Source organism: Ceratotherium simum, chromosome 8 (genome assembly GCF_057802395.1).
Source record: "Ceratotherium simum simum isolate JZ-2026a chromosome 8, ASM5780239v1, whole genome shotgun sequence".
Taxonomy (NCBI): Eukaryota; Metazoa; Chordata; class Mammalia; order Perissodactyla; family Rhinocerotidae; genus Ceratotherium; species Ceratotherium simum.
In genome coordinates this window covers 62330501-62353667 of record NC_141907.1, presented here as the reverse complement: position 1 = coordinate 62353667, position 23167 = coordinate 62330501, and the positions used below count along the sequence as shown (strand labels likewise).

General features: G+C 44.3%; 1 protein-coding gene across 10 annotated transcripts in view; it reads right to left on the bottom strand.

The window, feature by feature from the left end:
- SHROOM3 (shroom family member 3) overlaps positions 1-23167 on the bottom strand; it is a 310752-nt gene that overhangs the window by 27660 nt on the left and 259925 nt on the right. For all 10 annotated transcript variants that reach the window (XM_087434456.1, XM_087434454.1, XM_087434455.1 and 7 more), the window contains 2 exons: positions 13052-13183; positions 3695-6908 (listed from right to left, as the gene is read on the bottom strand). In XM_087434456.1, the coding sequence (XP_087290582.1) occupies positions 3695-6908; positions 13052-13183 (3346 nt within the window). The remainder of the gene's footprint in view (positions 1-3694; positions 6909-13051; positions 13184-23167) is intronic.

Below are 23167 nucleotides of genomic sequence, written 5' to 3'. Positions count from 1 at the left end.
GAATTAGAAATCCATTTGAAAAATCTTAAAATATTATTTAAATGTAAATAACAGTAATGGATAAATGTCAAAATGAAATCAGTTCATTGACTGAAGTTTTCAGATATAAAATGTTTAACTCTCGCCTCTCTCCTCCTCCCCCAGCCTTTTTTTATTCAAGGAGGCAGCATGGTATAGTGACATGAATAGTCTGGATCAGACAGTATGGGGTCAAAACCTCACTCCCAGTACCCTGTGCAAATTTCTCATCCTTTCTGTGGCTCAGTTCCCTCATTCGTAATATAGTGATAACAATAGTATCTACCTCTTTGCATAGATGTAAGGATTAATTTTATGCTTATAAAACAGTATAATGACTGGCACATAGTACACATTTGATTATTAGTAGCTATTTGTAACTTAACATTTTGTGGAAAGTTGATTCTGTTATTTATGCACAAGCTTGAATGGGTGCTTGTTGAGAGGTGCTAAAACGATTTACAAGCTGCATCCTACAGAATCAAGCCTACTTCCAACACTGTAGAATGCACTGAGCAATTTCCTCAGCAATTAAATAACATTTGTCACACCATCACATGGTGAATGTTTTACCTATCAGAAACCAAGGTCTCTGAAAATACTGTGAGAACCATAGAAGCGTACAACTTAGCATCTGGGAAAAAAATTCCCAACCAGGAGTCTTATTTCTCCAAAAGGTTTCTTTCTATAGCCTCTGTTATATTTCCATCTCTTGGATATTTTTCTGCAGCTTTGCAGGGCCCACCCATTTTAAAATGGTTAAGTTTTCCAAAGTCTCATAGAAAGTAGGAAATAAGCAAGAATTTGATGTGCTCTTCAGCTCTATCACTAATATTCATTTGTTCTGCAATTTCACCTTTCAAATGAAGAGGAATTAAAGGAGAGGTAATGGGAGGCTGCATGTTTCAGAGAGGACCATAGCTGGCTAAGAGAAGGCCCAGCCCTGCTGAGTATCATCTGAGCAGGTCTCAGGCTACAAGTGGTGGCGCCTTCTGCAGTCATTCTATCAGGCCCAAGAATGATCAATTTTTATAAACAGAGGAATTGATTTCCATGCTGACCTTGTTCTGGAGGCAGAAACTGTCTTCACTAATGGACTTTTGAAAATGAGCTGAATCCTTGTCAAAAGCGTGTAAAATCCTGCTCTGCTATTAGCATTTGGCTGGCAGGAGCAAGTAGCATTTGTTCAGGATGCCATGGACTGAGCCAGCACCAGAAACAGACTCCATATTTTGGGTTTAAGTCCGGCAGATACTCTCTACAGGGTCACTTAATTTCTCAGAGTTCTCTAAAGCTGGGATGAGAAAAATTTGTATTTAACACCTTCACCAAAGCTTAGTGATAATGCTAAAATTCCTGGAATTTATTCAAATAAAAAAACAGAATATAATATCTTGAAACAATAACCACAATAATTATGTGGAGATTGGTTTGTTTTCTTTTTAACTAGTTCTACAAATAAGGTAGATGACAGCTGTATGAGAAGATTCAAGGAGCAGACCTTGCCATGGTCCAGGTCTCAGGGCAGGCAAGGTTTGGTTGCTGGGTGGGGGGATGAAGAAGAAAGCTCAAGAACACAGTCCTGGCACAATTACAATCTGGGGGATGAGAACCTATTCTCAGAATTCGTAAGAGCAAAGCAGCACAGATAAAGTATTTCATTTTGAAACATTTTCCCCCTCTGGCATCATATTCCTCAAATTAAGTATCTCAATATGGTACTGTCTTTATTGAGGAGGGTACCTAAATAATGTTCTGTATTTAGTTGTCTTTCTAAAAAGTTTTTCAAATAACGTGAAGTATTTAATTGGGATTTGGAGAAATCTCTTCACTTTCTTATACCACCTATGATTTAGCTCTATTTCCCAATTTACCAGACCTGAGAAATATTTGGTGGGAGGGAAGGCAAAATAACATTCATAGCCATCCAACCAATTCCCCAGGATAGAATAATGACATCTAGTGAGGAATAAACAACAGAAGATAATTTGGTTTTCACCTAAACATTTCTATTTTTCTTTAGAACACACGGAGAGAAATGAAGAAAATGTTTGCTTTGCTAAGCTAACGAAGCCTATCAAACTAGCTGAAATCACACGTTACATACGTGGGTTTTAAATGTGTTTTGGTGGTAGGGTAAGGACTGGAAATTAGCTCTGTTCTTCATTCTCAGGGGAGGAAAGTGGCTATTGGAGGCTTATGGAGGATTGCCTTGATAGATTTTTTTTGTGGATTTATACCAGGGAGAAAATATTTCTGAACAGAAAATATCTGGGAGGGCGCAGTATTTTCTCTCAGAAGGCTGTGTATATGTGTGTTTCAGAAGCTGTGCGGCAAACAAATTTCTCAGGCAGTGACGGCTGAATCTTTCTTTGTCTGAAGCTGTTTCCTCCAACTAATGCCTCCCACACACCACCCCCAATCCTTTCCGACATCCTGCCCCTCCTTTACAGTCTGGTTCAAATCTCATCTCCTTCAAGAGAAGCTCTGAAGATCCCCTCAGAATTAATCACTTTCCCTCCCAAAGCATATTATTTATCACTCCTCCCAAAGCATTCACCAGTCATATTCTTCATTCATATTCTTGCTCAATTGTGAACCTCAGAAAGGTATGAGCCTTATTTTCCTTTGTGTTTCCTTCACTCCTAAAATACGGTCCTTCATACAATGTACGCTCTACAAATGCTTGCTGAACGATTAACTTCTCTGCTGGGAAAAACAGAATTGGAGAAGGAGCAATGGAGGGGTGTTCTCCCCTGTGCTAACACATACGTGAATTCCTAGTGTCTTCTTGGTGGGAAGGGAACCGGGAGGCAGGCCACTGATCTGCAGGGCAAGCGGAGCCTGAGGATGGGCTGAGAATTAGGGAGATCAACCGACTCCTGGGAGTCGGTGCTCAGGTTCTGTTCCTAGCTCTGCCTGAAATTTCCAGTGGAAAGCACTTCATAATCTTTGCATGGTTTGGAGCCTTTATTAGAAAATCCCTTCATGTGACAATGTGCAAGTCTGTGATTCTCCTATCTCACCAGCAGAGTGTACAGAAAGAACTCCAATGGGAGTCAGAGAGACATAGGTTTGATGTGGATAATATACTCTACTGCGTAGGATTATTATGAGGATTAATGAGATGATAAGCATACTTACCTGAGGACCTGCTACACACTTTGATGAGGGCCAGGAACTCAATAACTATCAAAGTCAGTAATTTTGCCTATTTTGTAAATATAAAATTCCAATACAAACACAGAGGGTGCAAAGCTAAAATCTTTAAAATAATGAGACACAGCCTCTATTCCATCAATTAAAAAAAAACAAAAAAGCAAAAAACAAGATAACCCCTAACTTTTCCTTAACCATGCATTCTTGCACTGAGAGATAGGTGACCTCCTAAAATGAAGTTACGTCTCTATATATACAGATATAGATATTTATGTGTATATATACAAGATATATGTATTTATATAAGATATCTATACACCTATATAGATATCTCTCTGTATCTGTATCTCTGTAAGGATATCAGATAGGGCACTGAGAAAGGAATCACCTCATGAAAACAAATGCTACTCTTGCCTGTAAAAGGAAAACTGAAGGGGTAGGACGGGTCAGGGGAGCCGCAGGCACTAAAGCTTCTGGGGCCTAAGAGGGCAGTCCTAGGACCCCCGGCTGCACGTACCTGGAGCTTCTTGTCTGCGATGGGGGACGACCGTGACCTCACGTGGACCGGGACGGCCAAGACGTCTGAGCGCTCCAGCAGGTCCTCGGCCGACAGGGACTTCCCGGCCCTCCCGGCCGCGGCCCCCCACGAGGAGAGCTCCTGAGGGGTCCTGTGCATCCTCTGGGTGTCCTTCAGTCCGCCGTCAGCTCCACCGGGCAGCTCCCTCGGAGCTTGGTCCGCACGTCGCAGATCCCCGAGGCGGCGGCTGAAGGCGAAGGAGCCGCTGCGGTCTCGGTCTCGGGGGGCCCGCGAGAGCTCCCCCGCCGCCGGCAGGAGGGCGGTGGCATCCCTGCGGGGCTGCAGGCCGGGCTCCCGCAGCGAGCTGAGGCTGGAGGCCGAGGCGAGGCCGGGGCCCTCGGGCGCCGCGGGGCCGCTATGCAGGTAAGCGCTCTGCGCGCGCTCCCGCAGCGGCCCGGGCTCCTGGGCGCCGGCGGCGGCCGAGGGCCGCTTGCCGGTCTTGCGCTGAATGTAGTCGGCCAGGGCGCTCTGCTGGAACTGCTTCAGCTCGGGCCCCGACAGGCTGAGGGTGGAGCAGGCCTTGCTGTCGCGCTCGAAGAGGCGGCGCCGGTCGGCCACCGTGCTCTCCGGGAAACACAGGCCCCTCCTCGGCGGGCCCAAGGGCGCCGGCTCGGCCTCCTCCGAGACCCCCACCTCGTTCATCTTCTCGGGCTCCGAGTAGGAGCGCTTCTTCTGCTCGGGGGTCAGGCGCCGGCGCGGCCCCCTCCGGGCGGCGAGGGGCGCGGCCCGGGCCGGCTCGCCCTCGGCCGGGGTGACGCTGTGCCGCTCGCGCGGGGTGTGCGGGGACGGGGAGGCCGGCGCCTCGGGGCTGCGCAGACCCAGGTGGGCCGACGCAGGCCGCGGCCGCCAGGGCTTCGAAGCCCCAGGTGCCCCCGGCTCGAGGTCCCGGCGGCGAAAGGAGGTGGCCCCCAGCACGCGGGACTGTGCGTCCTTGATGCTGTTCCGGTAGGCGCGGCTGAAGGGGGCGTCAAGCACGGGCGACTCGGGCGAGCCGGTCCTGTGGTCCCGCCACATGGCCTCCTTCTCGGCCTCGCCGAAGAGCTGGAAGGTGCTCTGGCTGCGGAGCAGGCGAGTGTCCCGCCTCGGGGGCTCACCGCCTCGGAGTGGGGGGCCACGGCTGCCCTCGGCGCCCCTCCTCAGCTGTGGACCACATGGCTGCCAGGAAGTGTCTTCCGGCTTCAGCTCCCCGTTTTTGAAGTGCTGCTCCCCATTGCCTAGGGCTTCACTGGATTCAGAAAACCGGATATTGGCTTTTGTCTCCTCGAAGTCATTCCCAGAAATACTGGAAGTTGGGACCGTCCTGTTGGGCCTATAGTTACAGCCATAACTAGAGCTGCCCGCACTCGGGGGTCTCTGGCTCCCTTGCTCTCGCTGCTCAATCTTGGAAACCTTCTCCAGCACCGAGCAGTGGGGCTTCCCATACTGAAAGCCCTGCAGGGCCGAGGCACTGCCCGAGCTGAGCCTCCTCCGGCCCAGACTGGACGCCTGCTGGTGGGGTGGCGAGTGCGGCTCTTCATACCCTGGGTCTGAACTGTGGAACGAGGCCAAGGTACTGGTTCTCCCCTCTGGCCTTGGATAAGAAACTGGCCTGTCCAGATGGCTCCTGTGATCAGGAACAGCTTTCCTTTCCGAGTCTGCCTTGGTGTTGACTGCACAGGTGGGCCGGCCATCCACGTAGCCCTCCTGGACTCCCCCTCCTAGCTCCAGGCTACTTTGCCTTCTTAGACTCTCAGGAATGTTCTGGAGAGAGGAGAAGGCTGACTTGGTCTTGCCAAAGTTGCTTGACGGGCTCTGGCTTAGGCCTTCTCTCTCCAGCCTCTGCCGGAGGTTGGCATTGTGGTCTTCGTGGAAATTGCTCTCCCAAGGCTCCGAGGGCCTGGAAGATCTCTTGTCTTCACCCACTTGCCAGGCTGGAGCCTGAGGGGATTTGAGGCTGTGGTAACTAGAATATGGTTTGTTGCTGTGGGTGCTCTTTTTCTCATTGGGATATGGGCTGTTGCCCTGGAGAGGGGTGAGATGTCTCTTCAGGGATGTATCCTCCTCGTTTTCAGGCACTGAAGGGAAATGGACTTTATAGGGGACACATTTGGCTGAAGTTTCAAGTTTCCTCTCTACTGAGGACACTGAGTCATGTTCTAGGGGTGGGTAGAAGGCAAACCCAGGCCTACCAGATACATTTTGGTTCCCATTCTCATCAAGGGTCGCCATCTTGTCGCAAGTCCCCTGAGGAGCTGTATATCCACTCTCCTTGGCCAGTGCAGGGTAGAGCGTGCCATTACTACTCACGGAATGCTGGGGCACCTGGGCAAAGTGTGGCTCCAGGGAAGGTACTGGGTAGATGCCAGTTGGCAGCAGAGGTTGGCCAGGTTGGGCCTTCTGGGTGTAATTATGCTTGGGCTTCACTGGGGGGCTGTTTTCTGGACTCTTCTCTAGCACAGTATGCAGCTGTTCCTCTATGAAGGGAGATTTCAGGGATCCTGCAGAGCTTGCCTGAGGCCGGCAGAACCGTTTCTGATCAAGGCTAGACAAGGAGCTGGGCCGCTCTCGGTGCCGAAAGGCTGCATAACTGTCACTCCGAGCTGGGGGCAGGGGCACACCCCCTTTAGGAGGCAAGTTGTCAGTGGTAGTCTCCAAGGAACTGGGGCACTGCTGGCTCCAGGATGGGGGTGGCGCTCCCTTGCCCCGAGGACCATTATGCCATTTGTCATAGCCCTGACCATCTGCTGATGCTTGGGCTTCCCGACCTTGAAGAAACAGGGCAGAAGAGTTCACTTCATATTCTGCTGAGACCCCCCTCCGGGGATCATAGACTGTCTTGACATAGCGAATGTCTGCCTGCCTCATCCCTTCTAAGAGGCCACCTCGAGCAGAAGTGGTGTCCATGGAGCCTGAACGCTCCCGCCCAGAGATGCCAGGGGGTGGATACTCTAGGATGCTAGAACTGGTGGAGAAGGAGCTGTAAGCCGAGTCTCTCTTGTTATGGAGGTGGCTGAGCTGGTCAATGCTGCTGGTGGACTTTGCAGGGGAAAGAAGATGGCAGGGTGGATATCCCCCACTGGGCTCCAGGCTCTCCATGCTCCCCTGGGAGCTGCACTGGTCAGGGCTCCGTCTCAGATAAGCATGGTCATAGTTGGAGAGGTCACTTGTCGAGGAGCTGGAAGAACGGGAGACAAAGCAGTCAGCATCACTGAGCTGTTATCATTTAGTAGGCTTAGGCACAGGACCCAGCTTATAAACGTAATCTTGTGCAAGATGTTTGGCTTTTGGAAGGGTGGGTGAAAAGGGCCATATTTGGGCCTTGCTCGGCCTCCCTGTGTGTTGTCACCAGGAGTAATTGCCCAACACTGTAACCTATGTGCCTCTAATTAATCACCCAAGCTTGCAAGGGGAGGGACAGAAGAAGGCATGTGGCCTTTGGGCACAGGCAGCACACTGATTTCATTTGCTAATTGCTGGAAATGACATTCTGCACGTGCCAAGAAATGAGAGAGGTGGGGGAGGAAAGAAGAGAGGAAGAGGATGAAGGGTGATTGAAACGGAAATTTTGTGTTTCTTGGGGCTGTTTATGGGAAGAAGGGGAAAAGCTTAGTAAGTGACTAGGCACGCGAACGGGTGAGGGAGACTTTGAGTGCACATGTATATGTTTTTAGTTAATATCTTTCCTTTTTATGGAATTGAAGGGCTACATCCTGGCAATCTTCCTGGAATCTCAACTGTACCAGAGACAATTTGTTTGTGGTGAGAAAGCCAAACATGAAGCTGAATGAGAGAAATCACAGTCAGAAAAAGCTGATGTGAGAGGGAAGCTGTGTAAGAAGTCCTAATCACAGGAGTCCATCACCTATGGATGGCTTCCCAAGTCTGACGAAGGCTCATACACTTGGGAAGGTAAAGACCTTCTCATTCAACAAGCTCCTCCAGGTGGCTTTCAGAGCCGGCCTTGGGGAAGGGGAATGACTCTCAGTCCTGGCATGGCACACCCCACAAAGTCGCCTCAAAACAAAATTACTTATAATTAGCTTTAATTATAAATTCAAAATAGACTTTACCCAGCATGCTGGGGGAGGGGGGCATTTAGGAAGGAATAAGTCGTTCAAAAGTCAAACAGCAGTCTCCGTAGTTCAAACATTTGTGACTCACTGCTCTCTAAAGAAGGGTACATCACTAAGAGTTCTTGCCTGAGTTTCCATTCATTTAAGGCTCTACTATTAAAATTCATGGAGCTATTATTATATTTCTAGACTTCATGTAAGTAGATATGGTGCCTTATTGGCTGAGTATGTGATAATACTTTATGGCTGGACTAAATCTAGAATATATGGCAAGAGACTAGAAAGACCATATTCTGAGTCAAAACTGGTGCTAGAATTCAACGAAGACTACATTTGCAGCAACTCACCTCAAGAATGTAATTTTTCTCTATCAGAGAAAGTCAACTTACTGAATGGAGCATCCTACTTTGGGAGGGACAGGTATCAATTCAAGGGAGAAAGGAAGGGAACAGCTCGCAAGCCAGCCAGACAGGGAAATGAGTCCTGGCACTCAATGGCATGCATGGCAGGTGTCACTGCCAGATTTTAACCCCTACCCCCATTCCCCTGCAAATGAAGAGGTTGTGTTAAAAATGCACATGACATAGCTCAGTTGAGGATAATTCCATACGACCCACTTATGCTTCCCTTTATCTCCTCTAACAGAAGATTCAGAGCTAATACTTTGAGGGGAAATGGAAACAGTAGATCCCATAAGGGCTGTTTCATTCACCAATTCTATGCAGGTGGTAGACACTGCTTAATCCTCCTTCCAACTGCTGAGAATTTTAGCAGTCTTCCACCAAAAGGATAATTCAAATCTAACTAAGGAGCACACACACAAAAAATAAAAGTAAATAAACTGATGGGTTAACTGAAACACTCACCTTTGAGTGGGAGGAAATGTCATCACTACTCTATCTCAAAATATAGAGATGGTGTCTAGAAACATGAACTCTCTGCTATACATCTCTCTAGCCAGGCAGAGCAAGGGTAGAGTAGGTTCCTTCCCGTAGCTAAAGGAACCTCAGGAGGAATGTGTCACGTGAGGACTTTTGTGCTGTGCTCTTCCCTCCTACTTGGGGAGGGCTCCGTCCTCTCAGAATTCCCTTTCCCAAACTGACTGGGACTATGACCAAGTGACATATGCCATGCCATAGAGTGCCCTAACGTTGCCCTCTAGAAACAAGTTCTTCTACCACTTTCTGGAAGTAGTTATTTTGATTACCGTTGCCATTCCTGCTTCCAAGCTGGCACTTTATTTATTTTTTGTGAGGAACATTGGCCCTGGGCTAACATCTGTGCCCATCTTCCTCTACTTGATATGTTGAACACCTGCCACAGCATGGCTTGATCAGTGGTGCACAGGTCCGCACCTGGGATCTGAACCTGCGAACCCCAGGTCGCCGAAGCAGAGTGCACAAACTTAACCACTATGCCACCAGGCCGGCCCCAAAGCTGGCACTGTTAATAGTGGGTAAGAACTTGGAATGAAGGTCTTAAATCCCTGCAATAGTTCCAGCTCACACAGAGATAGCCTTACTGTCAAGACGAGTGCGTCGAGTGTGTCAAAGTTCTTACTGTGGTCTTTCTTCCCCAACCTCTTTTTCTACTGTTCTCGCCTGCTGCACTCTGGTGTGACAGCCTCCTCCTTACTATAGCTCAACCCATGAAATATATTCCCACGTCAGGGTCTCAGGGGCTTTGTACCCACTGTTCCCACCACACGGAATGCTCTTCACCTGGCTCACTCGCTTCCTTGATTCAACTCTCTGCATCAGAGAAGACTTCTGGAACTCACTATCTAAAGAGTACCTCTTCTCTCCTTCCTCCCTGTTACTGTGCTTTATTGTCTTCATAGCACTTACTGCTACCTGATGTTACATCATGCCCCTGTGGTTATATGAAAGAGACTTCAATTGTATCTACGATGTTTAGGATCTGAAGCAAGTATGACATAATGTTTGTTAATTCTGTGGTACATACATGCATTCTTATAATGTTACTCTCTATTTTGTGTACTTAAAAGCATTTTCTAAATACTTAGAACACAGCAAAGAGCACAAAACAAGTGTATGAAAACGTTTCCTAAAGTGTACCTACAGAACGTTAATTCCTTAGATGATCAAATATGTTTGGAAAATACTGGGCTAATAAGTTAAACAATTTTATTTACTGTAAGACTTCTGAGTCTTTAATAAACTATTGTTCATGGGATGTTCTAAAAGGAAAATATACTAAGCAGTGTTTTCTAAACTTATTTGACCCTAGAAACTTTTTTCCTAGGAGCAACTAATGGATTATTAATCCATGGAACACACTGGGAAACAAATATTTTAGGGTGGGGGCTTTTTATGTCTTGTTCAGCCTTGTACCCTCAATAACAAAATCATCTGAGACATAGCAGGTACTCAGTGCATGTTTGTTGAATGAAGGAATCAGTGAACAAGTACTGGTACTTTAGTATCCTCTTCTGAGGAGTCTGGACGACATGACTTTTCAAGATCTCTTCTATAGTACTTTAATACTTTAGGACCATTGCATGAGATTTCTGTAGGACAGCAAAAAGACCATGACAAGGGTCTGACGGGAAGCAGCTGAAATATTATTTCAGTGAAATTCCAGATCCAAGCCAGCTTGCAGACAGTTAAAATTACATGTCTTCTGTCTCTTTGTATTTCTCTCTCCCTCTCTCCTGCCCCTCCCCTCCCTCCAGCTCCCCCATTCTCCAGCTTCTTCTTGAGAAACAGATCCATAAATTTAGGACTGAGACAGGTTTCTGGAACTAAATGACGGCTGTCAGAGGGATGCCGACCAATCGATTCGGCATACTAGACCACTAGATGCCACTGTGCTCCTCAGAAACGCGCCTAGAGTGCTTCTTCATCTGCAGCTGCCAGTGCCAGACCTTCTGAGCAGAACAAGCCCTCAGCCAGGGCTGCAAGCCGAGGCATGGAATAAACAGACCACAGGATGATGTGTGCGGGGCAGAACAGAACCCACACATCTGTAGCATTTTGGGTAATCTGAGCTTCCCTTTCTCCCTTCGTACCCCACACAGTGCTTTTGTGCTGACAGTCATTGTGTCAGGGGGAGCTGTTCTGAAGTCTGAATTAGAGGGACAGAGTGGGAGATACAGGACAAGGGCAGATCCACCCGCCTAAACCCCTCTGGAGGTTGGGATGGGGAGGAGGACACAGGAGGTGGGGAAGTGCAGCCTTCAGAATATTGTACTTCTGATGCCAACTCCGCCATTCTCCTGAGGGCTCTGGGAGCTCACCATAGTTACCATAAGCAGGTATTCTAAGCACTGATTGCAGTAGTCTTATTTCTGCCTTTGGGCCAGCATGTTTTTTAGGTCACAGTATGACTTCAGATTTAGGGCCTCCTAAGAAGGTTAGGGGTCAGGAAGGCTCCAAAGGGCCTCACTGTTCAGGGGTACTCTGTCAATACATTGCACTTGCATTTTGTAAGTGTGTGCTGGTTTATGCCATTAACCTTGAAGTTCATTACCAGGTTTCACCGTGCCTCTAGTTAAGTCTTCAGCCTAATTATTATAAATAGTTGTCATAATTATTGAGTGCTTACTGTGTTCCAGGAACTGCACTAAACATTTTACGTTATTTTGTTTAACCCTCGCTAGGATGCAATGAGATATATATTATTAATTTCATTTACAGATGAGGAAACTAAGATCAAAGAGGTTAAACGATTTGCTCGAATTCATGCAGTAAGTGGTGAAGTTGAGATTTAAACCTAAGTCTGACTTGAAAGCCCAAGTACCTTGCCATAATGCTGTCCTCCCGTCACACTGTTAGACACCCCCACACCTAACCTCCTAAAGGCTTCCACACGTGCAAGCCCACAGACCAGGAGCACTGTGCCTGCGTGGAGGTGGGCCCTGCTAGGGGACCTGTTCTCTGAGCACAGATGGCTCAGAGGGTGAGAATAAATTCTTTCCGAGTTATTGAGAGGGACATGGACAAGGGAGAAGAGTGTCTGTAACAAGGAGGAAATTATCTCTTGCTGTGGCCTGCAGCCTACCCTAATACACTGGGAGCCCTGTCCACCATGAGAGGTCTAGGATTTGGCCCTTGATTTGACCAGACATGAGTGTTAAGCGCCCTGAGTCCTGGCCTTGCCACATGCGTAGCCAACATCTGTTAGTTAAGTAATCCTTCTAGAAGCCACTCCCCCCTCTGCCGACACACACATGGATCAGCACTTGCATCTCATTTATATGTAGGACCCACATTCACTTGACCCCCCCCAGCTGCCTACCATTACTCTTATCCAAGCACTTCCCAAAAGCGATGATCAATGGAGTCCGGCTCCCTGGGATCAGAAGATGGATTCCAATTTGCAGGGGTTCCAAGTCAGTAGTAAGTGTGGGGGAGTCCTGGCTAAGTTCTTGAACATGCCTGGGGAGTCAGGTTTGGCTCCCCGTCTCCCCAGTCCCTCTCAATTGTGTAAGGTCTGATTGCTTCTCCCACAACACTTATGGTGGCTCTGCTTTTTTATGACCAAACTTGACTGACACAGTGACCAGAAAGGCCGAGGAAATATAACTAGTGGTCACCTGCAATGGCCTGGATTTGAGGCTTGACTCAGCTACTGATCAGTTGTTTGACCTCGGACAAATTAGTCTCTCCAGCCTTCAATTTCCTGTTCTGTAAAATGGCGTTAAGGATACTGTATCTGTTTTAAAGGCATATATGAAGAACCACGTGAGATAATGTACACACTGAGTGGTCCTCAGTGTTAGTTTTTTCATTTGGGGCTAAGTTGGATAACCAGCCTTAACAGAGGGAGAAAAACCAAGTGGAGAGTTCAAGACATGAAAAAAATCATGCAGATAAAAAACAGATACATATTTGACTAAAGAAGAAAGGACATTAAGCATTGAGGGAAGAAGTTTGTCAATTTTTCTAGTAGAGTGTTATAATGTGGAATTGAGAAATTTCTAGTATAGTGTTATAATGTGTAATTGAGAAATGTCTGACTGAGAATCAACAGACCCCAAAAATATCCCAAATGGCCAGCCAGTGCTCAAAATAATTCTGGCCTCCCTTCACACCAATCTAGCCCAGGATATGAGGATGACTCCTATACATGTTAGGAGTTTTAAGAGGATGAGGAAGGTAGTGGGTAGAGAGATTTAATACTTGGGGTGAGTTTAAGAAAACGTTCTCAAAACGGAAGAAAATGTTCTTTTTTGGGAAAAGTCATTTGAAAGAAAGAACCCCTGGGTCTCAGCTCCACTTACCTGGAATGGTAGCTTTGGGGCCAAGGAGTGCCAATCATGCTCTGAGATATTTGCATCATGCTGGCATCGGGTTGGTTCTCCCCAAATTTGGTTGAATGCCAAGAGTGAGGTCGGCCTGCAGGTTCACTGCGCCTGGGGAGACACAGGGAGGGACGCCCAACATTAGAAGCATTCTCAGCTGAGTCTCTTCACTAATATGGTTTATGGATTTTGGAAGCAGACTGCTGTATTCTCAGAGATCAAAAACAATCAAGGAAACACTGGAAAGTAGATCTTACTGTTTGTTTCTATTACTTACCATTGCTATTGTCTACTTTATTAATATTTTTATTTTCCTTTTCCTTTTGACATAATTTCAGCCTTAAAATAAAAATGTTATAAACTTAGTATAAATAATTCCCACATAAACTCTAGTGTACTGTTGGTGAGAATACAAATTGGTGCAGCCACTACGGAAAATAGTATGGAAGTTCCTAAAAAAATTAAAAATAGAACTACTGTATGATCCAGCAGTCCCAGTTCTGGGTATATATCCAAAGGAACTGAAATTAGGATCTTACAGAGATATCTGCCCTCCCATATTCACTGCAGCATTACTCACAATAGCCAAGATATGGAAACAACCTACGTGTCTGTCAACAGATGAATGGATAAAGATGTGGTATATATATATACAATGGAATATATTCAGCCATGAGAAAGAAGGAAATCCTGCCATCTGCAACAACTTGCATGGACCTTGGGGTCATTAGGCTAAGTGAAGTAAACCAGACGAAGAAAGACAAATACTGTATGATATCACTTAAATGTGGAATCTAAAAAAGACAAACTCAGAAAAAGAATAGAGTGGTGGTTACCAGGGGGCAGGGGGTGGAGGAAATGGGGAGATTTGGTCAAAGGGTACAAATTTCAAATGATAAGATTAACAAGTTTGGGGATGTAATGTACAGTGTGGTGATTATAGCTAATAATACTGTGTCACATACTTGAATGTTGCTAAGAAGAGATCTTAAATGTTCTCACCATAAAAAAGAAATGGTAACTATATTATGGGATAGAGGTGGTAGCTAATGCTATGATGGTAATCATTTTGCAATTTATAAAGGTATCAAGTCAATACCTTGTACACCTTAAACTTACACAATGTTATGTATCAATTATATCTCAATAAAGCTGAAAAAAAAAAGAATTCTCATATAACCTTCACCTAGATTTCCTGCATGTTAACATTTATTAATTTAAAGCACATGGAGTTACCTGGGTCTTTCTCAGCCTCTGCTTATCCATATACAAAAATGGGAGCAATAATTCCTTCACACCTCCCAAGGGACTTTGTGTGGATATATGGTAAAAGCTTTCTGGGGATTTTGAAGTCCTCTGTCATATCCTGATGCTGGATAAATGGTATTATTTTAATTTCTTGGTAAAAACTACATAAAAATTTGCAGCTACCTTGGTGTTAACATTGATCTAAGCTACATCGTATAAACATGGTCTCAATAGTTTCGCATTTTGCAAGTCAATGAGTTCAAGTTTTAAACATCTTGCCCTTATAACACAAAGAAATGACACAGCCAAGGGAAGAAGTGGGTGTCCTTCAGACTGCAATACTGAAGAATGAATTTCGTAAGGAGGATTACACTACTATAGAAGGTCAGAGACAAGAGAGCGTGGCTGTGCTTTATTTTTGGCAAAAAAGTGAGGTGAGCTATCAGGCATTTCATGCAGAAAACTTTTGAACTTGAAGACTGTAGGGGAATTTTTCTGCAGTTTAGAAACACTTATGGGATCCAGGAATCCCATATTTGGGATTTAAATAAATTAAATAAATCCCATATTTGGGATTAAATAAATATGGGAATCCCATATTTACAGGAATCCAGGAATCCACTTTGATATGTTGAAGATAAAGCTGTAAGTACACCCACCTATTCATTTTACATGAAAAAATAAATTGGCTTTTGTAATATAAATGAAAAATCACTCCCCCAAGGCCAATAAAATTTCAAGAGTGTTAAGTATATCAGAATAATACTAGCCCAGGTGTCAGGAGACTTGGGTTCTTACCGTGACTTTATTAACTTGCTATATGACCCTGTGTAAGTCACTTCGCCTCCCTAAGCCTTTATTCATCTAAAAAATTAAGACATTAATCAAAGGGGTTGGATTAACCTAATTTTAATCTGAAATAACATTTAAAATGTATAAGAGAGACATTTAAGGACTTGCCAAGAGAGATAATGGTGATAGGAAAATGGTCTTGTGTGAAGCAAGGGACACAGGCACAGGAGATGTGTAGCAGTCAGTGAATAAACATTTATTGAACTGAAGGATCCTTTAAGTCAGGTGGACTGATGCCTGGGTTGCTAGATGGGCCAGGGAAAGTGAGAAAAACTGACATCTCTCTTGATAAAATTCTGGGGACGGAAAGAAGCTGAAATGTGGCTCAAGATATCAGCTCTGAGGTCAGACAAACCTGAATTCTAATCCTGATACCACTGGTTTTAGTTTTTGGATTTTAGGTAAGTTTCTTAACCATTCTGAGTTTCCTCATCCGTAAAAGGCAGGTTATAACAGAACCTATGTTAGAGGGTTTTATGTGAAATTAAAAATTAGATAATGTACCCCATACATAGTAAAAGCTCAATAAATGTTAAGTATAATTATCATTAGTCATTCATTATTAATGAGTTGACAAAGAATAGAGAGGCCAGGGAGACAAGCCTGTCAGAGATATCTAAAAGGAAGGACAGAAAAGGGGCTGAGTGAATGGAGGAGGAGAGGGGAATAGGCAGGAGCTACTGGTGGCGATGGCTGGCCCAGCTCTGAGCTCCCCAGTTAGGTATTGCTAGTCGATAATTATGGCAGAGGCTGGTCTGAGACTTACTGTGGTCACAGCCTAGAAGCCCCTGGCCACACTGGTGAGGCAGGGAGGCTGCCAGGGCAGTGGCTGTGAGTTCTAGTCACAGAGGTACACACATGCCAAGAAGGAATAGACCTGGCCCACCTGGAAATTAGCAAAGAACTAAAGGAAATAGTAGCACAGCCTTGGGCTAAAGGGATGAAGCAGGATGCAAAATCAAGAGACCAACAACGGAAGCCAATATATTACAACTCATCTGGCTCCTTGCCCCCATACCTTTCCAGGCCTCATAACAGGTCCCAGGTAACCCATACCTTTGGGTTCAGCACTGTCCCAAAGTTAAATCCACCGTTTTCTCAGAGGGAGAAATCAGGGAGCCCTGTGGCTCAGTAACTTAGCACATGGGCATTCTTGCTGCTAGTCCCACTCTGACATTGGACACCCAGCTCCCTAGAAACCAGGCTGATGCCTCTTCAACCAGTTCCTCGAAGCCAGACTACCCCCCTTGAGCCCCAGTTCCTCACTGACTTAGATTCCTGCTTTATCACCCAGTTCCAGTGACTAGAAGTTCTCCCTGGCACCCCAGGCCCCTCAGGGGCTGGCCCAAATCACACAGCCTATAAGTCCCGGAGTCAGGGTTCAACCCAGTTACATATGACTTCAGGTGCTCGACAAATATTATTGGTTAATCATACAGCAAAAGCCCAGAACTTAATGAAAAAAATATGAAGTCTTTTTGGCATGAGGCACCTGGAGACATTTCATATACATATCATTTTGGACCCAAATGGATCCAAAATCATAAGAAGAAACAACAAACTGTCCTCTTCCTGCCCCATGTTCCGGCTATCTAGAGTGAGGAGTTGCCAGGATCCCTCTCAGTAGTAGGGTGCTAGCCCTGGGACTAGGTACTGGCTTTGAGAGGCCGATGGATGTAAGTGAAGAGTATAGTAACGCTGAGGATGGCTCTTCAGCAGCTTCATCCCCCAGTGGAATCTTCTTTTTTTTTTTTTTTGTGAGGAAGATCAGCTCTGAGCTAACATCCATGCCAATCCTCCTCTTTTTGCTGAGAAAGACCGTCCCTGAACTAACATCCATGCCCATCTTCCTCTACTTTATGTGGGACGCCCCCACAGCATGGCCTGACAAGCGGTGCATCAGTGTGCGTCTGGGATCCGAACCCGGGCCACCAGCAGCAGAGCACGCGCACTTAACCGCTACGCCATGGGGCCGGCCCCTCTTCCCCCAATGGAATCTGCCCAGACCAAGCTAAAAACACTGGTGCTGAGAAGCATTTCCCACTCAAGGGAAATGGATGGGCCCTGAAAAATTCTACAGGCTCCACAGAAAAAAGATCCCTCTTCCAGGCAAGGAGATGAGGTGTGACATAATGCTAACCAATAACTTCAGGAGTTCCAGAGAAGCCCTCTAGCCTGAAATCTCGAAGGAGAGAAGAGAGGAGGTGCCCTGAAGTACAATATAGCTACCCAGGCTTAACATCAGTCAGTACACCTCGTTCACAAAGGATCAGACACCTTGCTGAAAGTTCTCAATCAGACTTTGAAGTACAAAAGGAGGCTGTGGGCGGAACAATGAAGATAAATGGAGCTGTTCCACCTAAGTGAGGAGAAGAAAATTGCTCTTTGTTCTCTGAAGACAACAGCAAGGCTTTCTTTTAAATGTAAGCTATCTAGACCTTTCCTTGGTTCCCTTCCCATTCATTTAGGGGACATCCGTAGAAACTTTCTACACGCCAGCCACTATGCTGGCACCTGGGATACAAAGAATAAAATATCATTAGACCCAAATAATTCACAGCACAGTAGAAGAGACAGCCAAGTAAACGGCTATAATACTGTGATGGGTTCCATAAACAGAGTACAAGATGCTCGGTGAACTCAGAGGAGGGAGTCATTAACATTGTGGGGTTAGGTCAAGAAGGCTTCACTTTTTACTACAGCATGAAAGATTTCTCCAGATGGAAGGGGAAAAGGAAGGGAAGGGCATCTAGGTAGAAGAAATAGCATGATAAATGCATGGAAATGTGCAGGAACACAGTACAAGCAACTCAAGTAGCTGGAGAGGAGATGACGAATAAGGGGAAGAGGAGTAGATGAAGGTGAAGAGGTAGGAGGGGTCAGATCTTGAGATGCCTCACTAAACGTTTTGGACAGTATCCTGTGGAATTGGAAGCCACCAAGGAACCTTAGCCAAGGAGGGGCATATTCAAATTTGAGCTTCAGGAACATATTGCCAATAACAAGAAGAATAAATTTGAAAGACGAAATTGGAGGCTATTGTATTGGCCAGGGTAAGAGATAATGAAGGCCCAGCGCTAAGGCAGTGGCAGCAAACTTGAAGAGATGACAGATCTTAGAGCTGCTGAGGAGGCAAAATGCCCAGCCTAGTGACCACGTGGATGTAGGTGGTGTAGAAGAGAGTATAGTCAGGGGGAAGGCTGGCCTTTATATTCCTAGCTTGAACTAGAATGATACTATTATTAACCTATATAAAGAACTATTAGATGGAGGGGGTGGAGTGGAGAGGGGAAGAAGGAAATAGAGTGGGGAAGTTGATGGCTCACTCTGAGGCATGCAAATGTGAGGTGTACGGTAGGCTCTAGGGTCTAGAGGACTGAAGTCTGGACTGTATATAGAAATTTAGGAGTCACAAACCAAATGGCCTTTGAGAAAAGGTAAGTTGCTTGGGGAGAATGCATAGGGAGCCAAAGAAAGTAGTTTAAGGATGAGTCTTTGAGAACAATCACAATTTAGGGGAGGAAGAACTGGGGGAATAGCCCAAGAAGGAGCTTCCAGAGAAGAAGGAGGAAAACTAAGAGAGTAGGAAAGTTTCACAGAATCCTAGGAAGGAGAACAAGGAGTAGGAACTGCCAACCATCCCAACTGCTACAGAGAGGTTAGTCTGATGAGGGTGTCCACTGGACATGTCCACTGGATTTGACAACTAGTAAGTTTTTGCAATGGAATGACAAGGGAAGAAGCCTGATTATGGTGGGATAAGAAGTGAAGGATAAAATGGAGACAGAAAGGGCAGATAATTCTTTCAAAAACTTGGCTCTAAAGGGAAGAAAGAGGATGGTAGCTAGAAGACTAGAGTGGGCTAGAGGGTAAAAAGGTTTTCTTCTTGCTGTGTTATTTTAAACAATGAGAAGTTTGAAAAAGTTTATATGAGACAGAGTATAAGCATGTGCAGCTGCAAATAGAGAATGAAGAGAATATGGCATTCCTTAAGACTCATGAGGAAGTAGGAAAGAATGGCATTCCAGAGCACATGAGGAAGGTATAGCCTTATGTAGGAGTAAAGCCAGTTCCACTGAAATGAGGAGGTGGTAAGATGTTGATGCTCTTAAGTATGTAAGGGAGCGGGTGGGAGGAAAGTTGAAGGGACTTCTCACCCACTGTCTTCTATTTTCATTATGAAGCCTAAAAGAGGGAAAAGTAAGGGGATTGATGTGGTGGGTTGGGGCTCAAGGCGCATGGTAAAGGAGGACCAGAAGAGTTGAAACTGATTAGAGATATTTAAAAGATTTAATGACTAAGATATGGTCTCTGCCCTTACGGAGCTTACATTCCGGTGGGGAGACCAAATGAAGTAATCCTATAGTAAATAATAAATCATAGAGAAATAACTCCTACAGTAAAAATAAAATAAGTGCCCAAGACTTGCAATGCTCCGACCTGGGGGGCTTTTTCTCTGGAGGAGACTGGAGAAGCTATTTACCCTGAGGTAGGGGTGGGGTCAGATTTTATCACAAGTCTAATTACATTAAGAAGAACAGGCTGATTTTGAAAGAAACAAATCAAAAGGTCCTAAAAATGTATTCCTTTCTTTTGGACACACAACATATGTTGGGAGAAAGCTTCTGAGATAAATCTTTGTTTTATAAGATTCTTCTAATATGTACAGCTAAGTGATGAAATGAGGAAAAAGAATGAAAAAGATGACCAAAATATAGCCCACCAACTCTCACACCTTAGTGGGGGGAGTGTAAATCAGTATAACCTGAACAAAGAGCAGTTTGGCAACATCTTGCAAAATAATTTTTTAAATAACATCTCCATCAAAAAATTGAAAAACAACCTAAATGCCCATCAGTAGCAGACTAGTTAAGTCAGCGTTACATCCATATTATAGAATACTTGAGTATATTAAAAGAATGGAGTAGCTCTATACATATTGATATGCAAATATCTCCAAAATATACGGTTAAATGATAATCGTAAGACGCAGAACTGTACATACATTATGCTGCAGTATGTGGGGGACAACATACATAATCACTTATACGTTTATGAATGTAAAGAATATTTCTGGAAGGATACTTGAGAAACTTGAAACAAATTTATAGGGAGGAAAATTTATTTTTCACTGTATTTCTTTTTGTAACCTTTGAATTGTGTACCACGTACATGTATTGCCTATTAAAAAGCAAAATATTTTAAAAACAGCTTCTCATTTAAAAAATTATAATTCATTGTATCTTGAGATAACCAAAAACTCAAACAGCTGTTTACTGACTTTTTCAACGACACAAATAATTTAATAAGCATTCCTAAAGAGCACAGCAAGCTTTTTACATTTTGGGATCACTTTGAACTTTAAGATGATAAGGAAATATTTTCCTAAAGTACATTACATCATGAGCACATCAATAAGAGTCAGAAGACAATTTAATTTTAAAATTGAGCAAACCAAGTTTTGTGTATGGGTGTAATTCAAACAAAGCCCTTTTGTTGCATTCCTAACCACAAACAAGGAAGCTTAACTGCGTGGGATGGGTAGGCTGATGAAACTGGAACTAGCAAGTGACACGATGTCCTTCTTAGATGATTTTGCCCTAACCCAGAGACTCAGGAATGCAAAGTATATTTCTGAGTAATCTACAATAAAGCAGTTCAGGTGTTTCAAGAAGTATTCCTTGATCACCTACTCTGTGCCTTCTACCTTGCTGAGCTATAGCTGGAGCTCTGGGAGGTCACAGATGGCCTCAAGGAGTTTATAATCTTGTTGAGGAGTCTTAGACGCAAGAAAAAGTATTAAACAGATTCAGAGTATCCATTCACTCAAAAAATATTTCAGTCCTACTGAGTGCCCAACACCATTCGAGGCACTTGACGCATATTTTTTCACTTACTCTTCATACTATCTTTATGATATAGGACTATCAATGAGAAAAGAGAGACTAAGCCCACAGTCACAAGAGTGGTGAGCAGCAGAGCTGATATTTAAACTTGGGCATCTGTCTCCAGAGCCTGTGTTTTTAACTCCTAAGCAATGAGCAGTACAAATGAGAAGGGTGGGTAGACTTGGGAGCCAGACAATAAGCAAATAAATAGGATATTTTCATAGAATTATGAGGGCTTTGAAGGAAATAAAACCGGGTAATGTGCGAGGGTGACTGAGGGTACTGCTTTGGGTCAGGGACAGCCTCTTTGAGAGAGTGACATTTGAATTAAGATCTAAATAATGAGAAAGAGTCAACCATGCAAAGAGCTGGGGGCAGAGTGTTTAGCACAGAAGGAACAATGAAATGCAAAGGCCTTGAAGCAGGAATAAATTTGGCGTTTTCAAGAAGCAGAACAGTGTGTGGCTGAAGCATTATGAGTGAAGAACAGATGGTAGGAGAAGCCATCAGATTATACTGGGCCATGTGGGCTCTGGAGCCATTTTGGATATAAGCACCAAAAAGGTCACAGGCTGCCAGTGATCAAGAACGGGGTCTGAAGTTGGCCAAACGGCCTGGCAGTAGAGAGGGACTTTAGATGAACTTGAAGGATTATGCTTTGGATAAGTGGAGAAGGTGACAACCACAACTTGGAAAATAAAAAATTCTAAGAGCTAGAGTTAATTTTTTTGTTGGCGTTGTCCTTCGATGAGCTATAAATGCTGAGACTTTGCATGGGCTCTTCTGGGTGCACTGACATTATAAAACCATGCCAGCTAGCAACTGGGCATGAGTTGAATGTGTAAGAATACAAATTATACTCAGACTACCAGCACTACCAAATAAAACATCCTATTTCTTAATCCACTTACTAACCCACCCATCTGCCATCATTTGTTTAGTGCACAATGCTATAATAGACAACCAGGTCCACCATAACAAGGTTCTAGTCTTAACCTCCCAACCGAAAAACAGAAAGAAAAAATAATATATCAAAATATTCTGTAAATATTTGGTCTATCTGGTCTATCTGAATTAACATATCATGGATTTAGGTTGAGGGTCTTCATGATACACTTACTGAACACCATACGCTTAGCCAGGGATAAAGCAGGCTTCTTAAGGTTCTTTTTGTGTGTTGCTATTTTTTCCCCTATTGTTCCTCATCTATTTTTAAAATTATGCAATACTTCAAACATATACAAATGTATTCAAATTAATATAAAGAACACCCAGGTACTCATCACCAAAATTTATCAAATCTTAATATTTTTCCCATATTTACTTCAGGTATGCTTTTGAACAGGTAATTAACTCATAGTTTCAAAAAAAAGATCAAAGCCATTGAGAAGTCTTACTCTCTGTGTTTCCCAGCCCCATTTCTCTTCCTCCCACAGCTAACCACTGTGGTTAATTTCTTATGTATCTTTCCTAGTGTTTTGTTATGCAAATACAAGCAAATATGAATATATAATTTCACTTTGCCCCTTTCACAAAAGGAACCATATGTAGTGTTCTACTCCTTGTTTTTTTTAACTAACAATACATACTGGAGATCATTCTATTTCAGTACTTAGAGAACTTCCTCATACCTTGTTTTCCTTTTAGCTGCCTAGTATTCCATTGTGTGCATATATCATATTTATTTAACCAGATCCTTTTTGTAGATATTTTTTGTTTCCATTACAAATAATGCTTCAATGAATAACCATGTCCATATACTGCTTTCCACCTATGCCAACATATCTGCAGAAATTCCTAGAAGTGGCATTGCCGGCTCAAAGTAAAATGTGCTTGCAATTTTGATAGTTATTGCTAAATTGCCCCTTTCACACTTTAAAGAGGAAACAAACTCAATATGAACAATTAAATGTCACTGTACAAGTAATTTGGGGGGGGGTATTATATCTTCTTTGCTTTAGAAGAATAGATGATTCATATTTGAACAACAATGCCTTTTTAGGCATTTCTTGTTCACAGGAAAATGATGGCCCCAAATACTGACGATACAAGTATACAGCAATTGGAAACCATGACAAAGTCAAGCTAACTGAGCTGCACTCATAAC